The sequence below is a fragment of the Centropristis striata genome, chromosome 14 (genome assembly GCF_030273125.1).
Source record: "Centropristis striata isolate RG_2023a ecotype Rhode Island chromosome 14, C.striata_1.0, whole genome shotgun sequence".
NCBI classification, from domain to species: Eukaryota; Metazoa; Chordata; class Actinopteri; order Perciformes; family Serranidae; genus Centropristis; species Centropristis striata.
In genome coordinates, this window is record NC_081530.1 from 31190003 (window position 1) to 31199482 (window position 9480).

The 9480-nt window shown below is 36.3% G+C and overlaps 1 protein-coding gene across 1 annotated transcript in view; it reads left to right on the top strand.

The window, feature by feature from the left end:
- The window catches only part of slc2a3a (solute carrier family 2 member 3a), a 23208-nt gene extending 19567 nt beyond the window's left edge, over positions 1 to 3641 (top strand). Inside the window, exons 9-10 of the mRNA XM_059349611.1 lie at positions 709 to 912; positions 1773 to 3641. Of these exons, the coding sequence (XP_059205594.1) occupies positions 709 to 912; positions 1773 to 2090 (522 nt within the window). The 3' untranslated portion in view covers positions 2091 to 3641. The remainder of the gene's footprint in view (positions 1 to 708; positions 913 to 1772) is intronic.
- The last annotated feature ends 5839 nt before the right edge of the window (positions 3642 to 9480 follow it).

Consider the following 9480-nt stretch of genomic DNA (forward strand, 5'->3'; position numbering starts at 1 on the left):
AGAAAAGTTTATCAATGTCAGTAATTCAGTTAAAAAAGTGGAAATAACACATTATATAGACCCATTACACACACAATGCAGAAAGCTTGGACCCAGAAACGCTGACCAATCAGAGCAAACTGGGCTTTTTCAGGAAGAGAGCGTCTTAAAGAAACTAAAGAAAAAGACTCTACAACAGAGTGTTTGCATATACAGGTGCATCTCAATAAATAAGAATATCATAGAAAAGTTTATTAATGTCAGTAATTCAGTTAAAAAAGTGGAAATAACACATTATATAGATCCATTACACACATAATAAAACACTTTGTGTCTTAATTTATTTAATTTCTTCTAATTATAATGATTATGGCTTACATTTAATGAAGACCTAAAATTCAGTGTCTCAAAACATGTTTAATACTACAAAAGACCAATTTTAAAAAGTATGTTTAATATATAAATGTTGGCCTCTGAAAAGTCTGTCCATCTATATGACTCAATACTTGGTTGGGGCTGTTTGACTTGAACTAAAGGAAATGGACTTTTCCATCATATTCTGATGTATTCAGATGCAGCTGGATGTCTTTTTGCGAGAAAATGTCAATTTGGTTGGAATGAACATCAAACAGTGTTCATCAAGACTTTTTTTCTGTGAGTATGAAGATAATTTAGTAGAATATTTCATGTTCAGATGTTTCCCCTCCCTCTCTCTGTCTGTCTGAGCAGAAACACATCCCAGCCATGAGCTACATGGCCATCATCGCCGTCATGCTGTTTGTGGCCATGTTTGAGCTCGGCCCCGGTCCCATCCCGTGGTTCATCGTGGCCGAGCTCTTCTCCCAGGGCCCGCGGCCCGCCGCCATGGCCGTGGCCGGCTGCTGCAACTGGACCGCCAACTTCCTGGTGGGAATGAGTTTCCCCAAACTAGAGGTGAGAGAGCAGCGATCCTCCTGGTCTGAAGCTTCATTTGGGATTTCTGTGGTCTTCTGTTATTATACCTCTTAGTTTTTATTCTGCAGTTGTTTCGGTTTGATTAGAATCTTTGCATAAGCCTGTAGGAGTATGTGTTTGTTTGCATGCGTGTGTGTGTGTGTGTGTGTGTGTATGTGTGTGCATGCATCTGTGTGTTTCTGCAGCTTTCTCTTTTTACCTCTTAAACTATCAAACCAAACAGCCTAAAACTTTGTGCGAGCATTTGTGACTGAAGGAGTTCTTGCTGTGATTCATAATTTTCTCTTTTTTTCTCTTTTTTTTCCTCTTTTATATCCTCTTTAATACGGTTTTATATATATATATTTTTTTTAATGACATTTTTTAATTAATGTTTTTTTTTTTTTTTTACTGTTTTTGTATTTTTTAATTAACTTTTTTATTGTCTGGTTTATTTATTGATTAAACTGTTTGCTTTTAATATTTTTTTATTATTGTTAACATTATTTCCTGTTTTATGCCCTTTTTTTTAAATACTTTTTCATTGACAAATTTATTGACTGTTTTGTACTTTTTTAATGCTTTTTATTGACAATTTTATTAAAATTTTTAAACTTTTTATACTTTTTTGACAATTTTATTTACTGATTTATACTTCTTAACTTGCTGGTATTGACAGCAAGTAATCAATAAATGATTCTGTAGCAAAAAGAATTTCTGGCACTCGGTTAACATTCTTCCTGTCTTTTACTTTTTCCTGTTTTATTCTATAAAGATCATATTTATAACATGAGTCTAAAGTCTAAATGTAAAATCAAGTATTTGTATAAAACCCTGCGTCTCGTCTCTGTCCCTCTCAGGAGTTGTGCGGGCCCTGGGTCTTCCTCATCTTCACCACCTTCCTCGTCCTCTTCTTCATCTTCACCTTCCTCACCGTCCCGGAGACGAGGGGCAAGACCTTCGACGAGATCGCCCGCCACTTCAGCGGCGCTCCTCCCACCTCCACCTCCGTGGAGGACCCTCCTGCCAGCGCCAGCACCGCCACCACGCTGCCCGCCTCTCCGGTGAAGGAGAAGGTCCCGCTGGTGGAAGCGGCGGCGGCGGCGGCTCCGCCTGCTGCGGCTGAAAGCACGCCGCTGGAGGATAAATCCCAGTCGACGGTGCAGGAGAGCGTGTAGAGCAGCTGGAGTTCAACGGGCGAAGGGGGTTCTAAATGAAGGAAGAATCACAGAGATTTAAAAAATGCTGTAAATTGTAGTTAATTAAAACACCTTGGAGTAATAGAAACTATATAATTTTATAATAGAAGTACCGAGAAAAACCTTATCAGCTTAGAGGCTTCAGCTCCTCCTTGGGTTTCTTATTTTTCTGTAACATTTCCTTCTTTTAAATCCTCCCTCGCTCAGCCACTGTACAATCCTGCAGATTTAATCTACTGTACATTCCTAGGAGTTAAGCTACATTCATGAAACAGGTCCAGTCTTTTCCGGGACAGCTGTGCGTCTAGTCAGGACGACACGTTTCACACGCTGTGTGTCCGTGATGCTTGTTGAAGGTCCGGCTCGCTGCAGACTAGAGGCAGAGCGTCCACGAGTCCATTCACTTCAGCTCCATGTAGTGAGAGGTGACATGGAGAGAGATGAAGCACTTTTTTTCCCCACATCTTCCTGTTTTAGTGGATATTTTAGTGCAATTTAACTGTAGTGTCACCTAGTTATTATTATTTAATGATTCTTCCTGTTAGATGCTTTCAGAAGTGTTCAGGTGTAAGAAGGGATTTTTAAAATGTACGCTCTGTAATGCCAAAGTACCGAACTTTATTTGCCGCCCGGTGAACACGTGTGACCTCAAGTGTGTTTCTTCTGCTCGTTAAATTCAGGCAGCATTTATTCTGAAAGACAAATTGGTGGTTAAAGCTGTAATCCACAAGTTTATTTAGCTTTATTTAGATCACGATTTCGTTTCGTGGTCTTATCCTGCTTGTTGTCGGAGTTTTCGGTTGATGAAGTTGGAAGCTGCCAAATTAAAAATGAATAAATTACTCCATAAATAAATTAAATAAGCCATTTAACGTACCAAAAATATTAATGAAAATAAATTTAGGCATTAACTAATTGATCAAATGTGACAGAAATCGATATTCTTCTCCATTTATTTATCTTTGTATAAATCCCTTTATTTCTTTGATTCATTTCCTATTCAATTTTCCCCTTTTATATATTATATTTTGTATGCATTTATTATTTTTTTGATTGTATTTATTATTTTTTTTATTTATTGAATCATTCAATTATTCAACTTCCTGTTTAATTTACCATTTCATAAATTTGTTCATGCATTGCTATTTATTTAAAATGTTTAAGTATTATTTATTAATGGAACTATTTATTTATTTAATTAATTATTATTATTTTTTTTAATTAAATTTTATTTATTTATTATTATTATTTTTATTTTTTATTTTTATTTTGGCAGCTTCCATCTTCCATGAATTTTATGAATAGGCAATTATATAGCGGCAAAAAGGCATTAATTTGTTCTAAAGGCTTGTGGATTATTGCTTTATATTTTATTCGCAAAAAAATATTTTAAGCCAGTAAAATCTTGACTGTGGCTTCTGAATTTTAGGAGAATTTAGGATGTAGTAGTGACTCTGACATGACAAACAAAAACATGTAGATCACAGTAGGGTAACGTGCAATGTATATTTTATTTTGTCGATAAAACAATAGTATTTATTACCTTAGAAATTAATTTTTGTACAAAGTATATAGTTATAATACACTAAAGCAAATTAGACTCGTGATGCTTTCCAGACTCTCCCGAGTAACAAACAATGGAGTGAAGCTACGTCACATGAAGTGCAATCTCACTCCTTTCTCTCTATTTAGATGCACTTTGTTAACCTGATAAGCAGCTTTAGAGCCACAACCACTAAGGTAGAAGTCATCAGCAGCGCTTTACGTCAAATTAACTGAATAACAATTAAAAACTGTATTTACCTGAGCGCTGCGTGTATCTGGCCGAGCTGTTAGAGTAGATAGGAGTCGTATAAAATGTGCAATCAATAAAGACACAATGCTGAGAGTGAAAGGAGGGAAATAAAGGGAACACTGTATTAAACAACAGGTAAACAATATTTTAGTAGAAGACCAACTGTTGTTTGATTAGAAAAACTAATATGGGTCATTATTTTAAGACTGTCCTCGACTAAAAGACGACCCTGTTGATAATTTTACAATTTCCTCATGAGCTGGTTCATGTGATTTCAAATGAAAACTTTGTATCATATCCTACAAATTATGACCAGTTGCTGTTTTAAACACGTTGTTAATGTTGTGAAACAGAACAACTTAGTCATCAAAGCTACTTGGTTAAGGTTAAGGAACAGGGTTAGGCCTTCTTATATATATATATATATATATATATATATATATATATATATAACTTCCAATGGGACATGAACACCATTCTCCTGGTTAAATCCGTTCAAACAACGTCAACTGACCAACGTCAACTGACTAAATTTCGTGGAATAGCTAAAAAAAAAGCACTTTAAAACGACTCATATTTACATTTATTGTGGCAGCGACCTCTAGTGGCTGTAGTAATTATGACGGGCAAAGCACAAATAAGGTGACGTGGTAGGAGGACGGGTGGATAGATATATGTCCAACAAACACAGGCTCGTCAGTTACGAATTAAACTATATATAATAACCCATGATCTTTTCCTAAACCTAACCAAGTAGTGTTTTTGCAACATTTATAAAGTATTTAAAACTGCAACTGTTACTAACGACCCGTGAGGTTGTACGGGTTGAAGGACTTGTTGATTATTTTACATTTTCAAAAAGGAGAAAATGGCGAAAATGACTACCTGATTGACCTCTGTGATAATCTGAGAAAATAATGTGGGTGTGAAATCAAAACGAGGAGGTCAAAAAGAGAACGGAGAAACTCAAACAAATGAGATTCTGCTTCTTCGAAATTGTTTAAGAACTAAAACTACAATCTGTCTTCAAGTTCAACTTATTAAATTAATTTTTCTTGAAGTGACATGTTATTGTGATCCAACTTGTGTTCACATTTAAAGCCCAAACACACTGAACGTGACTTGAAACATGTCAATTGTCCTTTAGCAAAGGCCCCGCCCCCTTAGGTACTGTTGCTATGTACATCAAGCTCCCACCTTCTTTTCTTAGTAACGGTTGCTAAGGTAGGATTGGAGGAGGACCGTTCGAGAGAGGAGTTTTGCGAACCGTCAATTCGTGAGAAACATTCATTATGTATCCCAACATGGAAATACTAATAAAGATAATTAACATTTTTTCCCTCATATTACACTAAAAGACTGGCGCTTCTGGTGTGTTTCTGGCTTTATCTGTCGGGTCCAGATGCCGTCAACGTTGTGACGATTTGTCTGAAAAGTTGTGTAGCATTGTCAACCTTTACACATTCACATATTACCAACACTGTACAGTATGTTTGGTGTATAAGTGTATAACATAAAGTATATTTTCTATATTTGGTCATGACTGTAGTTGATAAAAGCTGTAAAAAACGGCTCATTCAGCTTCAGGCGTTCATGCTGCACTTTGAAAACATATGTATTTATTTATGTATTATTTATTTTTCGGCTACACTGGGAAGATATTTGTCTTGACAAGGGATTTAAGTGTAACATTTGATCGGATTAGTTCATTTGAAAAGCATGAAAATGTGCTCCACCGTCTGACTGATTTGTTGCTTGTTAAGATGAATATTCCTGGTGGTGCAGGGACAGTTCCTGGTCAGAGTCGTGGCTTCGTGGTGTTTTGTGTGTTCGTGGATGATAGTGTCGTGCTGTGTTTGCACCGGGGGGAGCTGCGTGTTACACTCCTCTCATGGTAGTGTTCATTGTCGTGTTCAACCTCTCCTGCAAGGTCTCCTGCTTCTGTCCGTCGCTATGCCCACACAGCTCCTGAACACTGAACTTTACCTCACCTGAGTCCAGTTATGGATTTAAAATGCTTTCTATTACTATTACTCAGCCCGCCCGCCTGGTCGGGTTTGTGTTTTGTGATATCACAATTACGAAAAACCATCCTTTTTCTCTGAGGTGAAATGAAGAAACAGAATAAGAATTTCGTTTCTAAGACCAAGACCAAGTGAAGAAATGTGCAAAGTGCAATCACACTGACAACTTGTTTTCTCTTGTTTAAACTGTTATGGAAAATACAACACAGTTTGCTTGTATATTCGTGGGGCCGAGCCGGAAATATCCACTCTATCCCTTTACAGACATGCACACTTTATGCTAATCACATACAGTTTGGGGCAAAAAGACAGCCAAAAAATGCATTTAAATATTTCTGCACATTTGGGCATGCAAACAGTCTTGGAATTGCATAAATTGGGTTTGACTGGAAAGGTGAGACTCTGGAGGCTTAAAGGTGTTATTTTGGCCTATTGTATCTGAATATTTCTGCATGCTCGGCTCCCTAAGCAATCTGTGAGCTGCGTAAATTGGGCATGACTAGAAAGCTGAGACTCTTGTGGATCCAATGAGCCCAATTGTATTTAACCTCTATAGCTTGTTCAAAAGGGGGTGAAGTAACGCTTAAAAGTTGGGCTAAAGGAAAAACTGACATGCCCATTTATGCTAGTTCTTTGCATTTAGTATGCATTTTGGCCTAATGCATTTAAATATTTCTGCATACTGGGGTCCCTAAACAGTCTGAGTTGCATAAATTAGAAAAGAAACAAGACAAAAATCAATGTGGCATGCCCACTTTATGCACATTGTCAAATGCTGTTTGTGGCAGAACCCATTCAGTTTTCCTCCTGCAGTTAAATGTGTCATTTTGGCCTATTATATGTGAACATTTCTGAATGCTGGGCTCCCTAAACAGTCTGTGACATGCATAAATAGGGTCTGACTGGAATCTGAGACTCAATGAGCCCAGTTTTCTTCATGTGTGATGATGTTGGTCACTGAAACTTGAGCTCAGTGTATAAAATGAGCTGCTGTGACCTCTAGGATAATCACAGCCTCATGAAACTCTACAACCACAAACTAGAGACGTAGAGAGCAGCTTTTCGAGATATATTTACAATAAGGTGGATTTTCAGCAGTTTCCAGAACAGAACAGCTTGCCATCAAATCGCCAAATAATGCAATTCTTGCAGAAATCGTACAAAATGTCAAAAGTTTTTGCAACCAAATTTATTGTGGAATGGTCTAGAACTGCCAATGTGATACAGATTTGGAAAGTTATGATATTTCTGCAACTTGGAGGAGTTGGAACAAATAAAATGGAAAAAAAGATAGTTTTCCACTTGGCCATACAAACTGAACTAACAAGGCAAATCCTCCAAATTCAGCGAATCACAAAAGTATGTGGAAGGATTTAAAGCCAATACGTGGACCCGGGTGCACACTGCTCCTAACCATCACATGCACCAAACCCCTCCACTCACTGTACAAAGATAGGAGAGTATTACTTTGTAAATATGTATTTTTAAAAAAAAGTACTATTTATATGTTGACTTGCACGGTCATATGTGGATCACTTTTGTTTTGGGGTGTTTTTCATTTCTGTAGAAGAGAGGAGCAGACTCTTGATGATTTTTAGGTGAATATCTCTTTAAATCGTGGCTCTTTTCGTTGATTCTCTGTGTGTGACTAACACTTCTGTCTCCTCTCTTTCATTCTTTCATGTCTCTCACCACTTTAATCGCAGCTATGTATTTTCATCTGTGTGCCTAAATCAGATTTCTACTCAGAGCTTGTTGATGGTTGTCGTGTTCTGTCAGGTTTTCAGGCTGCCATATTGTTTCTGTTCTGCTAAAAATTCATGGCTGTAATGGAGTTGCCATGGCAAACTTGGTATATTTAAAAGGCAGATTTTAACCCAACCATGTTTGTCTTTGACACCTTTTAACCCAGCAAAGAATTAAATTATTTCTCTGCCTTTTTGAACAAAAACAGCATCAAATTCAGCCGAATTGAATCTGCAAAATATCAAAACCACTGCATAATAAGTAACTGGGCTCTAAAATGAATGATTTGGTGTCAAGGCCTTGAATCTAACGTGCATCGACATGCTTTGGCTGCTGTGATCTTTGCGTTTCTATTGTTTTTGAGGTCCTGATCTGTGTGTTATTGCTGTGTGAATAAATGTACTGACCGTATTGTATGTTTGAGTATCATGTACTGTAAGTCTTTCTGTGCCTCTCTGCAGCTGCGCGCTCACAGACTGTTACTCAGTTTCTGCAACTGGAGGGATTTTAGACACAAACAAGCATCGTCTGTGTGCTCGGCTGTTCCAGAGGCAGCCGGCCACTAAAATACGACTCCATGAAGTGACACTTTCAGACTTTGTTTGTGTAAACTGAGCAGATGATGTTGTAGCTTCAGCGTGAATATTCAGGCTTTTTAACATTTCTCTGTGCCACGCCATCGATGCACCCCGACTGTTTCACTTGTGTTTGTATTGTACAGACCAGATATAATGTTGTTAAATAAAATATTCATCATGTAACGAGACATGGTGCCAATGTGTAGTCAGAGTTGTCTTTCACCCTTTTTTAAAGATTCTATTTATCTTCATTTTAGGTGTATTTGTATGACGAAGTATTAGGGCCACATTAAAAAAATAAATAATTACAAGATTAAAGCTGTAAATAATGAATTTATTACGAGAATAAAGTCAAAAATATTTAATTAATTACGAGAATAAAACTAAATATTTAAATAATTATGAGAATAAAACTGAACATAATTATTTATGAGAATAAAATCGAAAATGTTTAATTAATTTTGAGAATAAAACTGAAAATATTTAGTTAATTACAAGAAGAAAACAAAATATTTAAATAATTATGAGGATAAATAAGATTTTATTTATCTTCATTTTAGATGTATTGTACAACAGAGTATTAGGGCCACATTTAAAAAAATAATAATTACAAGATTAAAGTTGTGAATATTTAATTAATTACCAGAATAAAGTTGAAAATATTTAATTAATTACGAGAATAAAATTGAAAATATTTAAATAATTGCGAGAGCAAAGTCATAAATATTTAATTCATTACGAGAATAAAGATGAAAATATTGAATTAATTATGAGAATATAGCCGAAAATATTTAATTCATTACGAGAATAATACCGAAAATGTTGAATTAATTATGAGAATAAAGTCGTAAAATTTTTTTTTTTTGCGAGAATAAAGAATAAATTGTGACTACCTAACTTTTGGCATTAACGTGTATTTATAAACCTTTTCTATTCCTATTCATACTGTTAAACATGCATTTGAGCATGAAATATGTTAAGTTACTGCACTGTAAACATATTTAAAATTGCAGTTTCATCATATCCGGTTAAGTGCACGCTCCTATGTGTGGCCCTGTGGTAGTGAACATGAAAAATTGTGGCCCCCTGCAGCATTTAAGTTGCCCATCCCTGGGTTAAGACCATGCATCAGATGAAATAAAATAAGAAAGAAAAGCTCTGTGCAAATTATGAGTGAGGGCTCTTGCCTGGAGCCCGGAGCGGCTCGGTCCGGCCCATAGACTGTA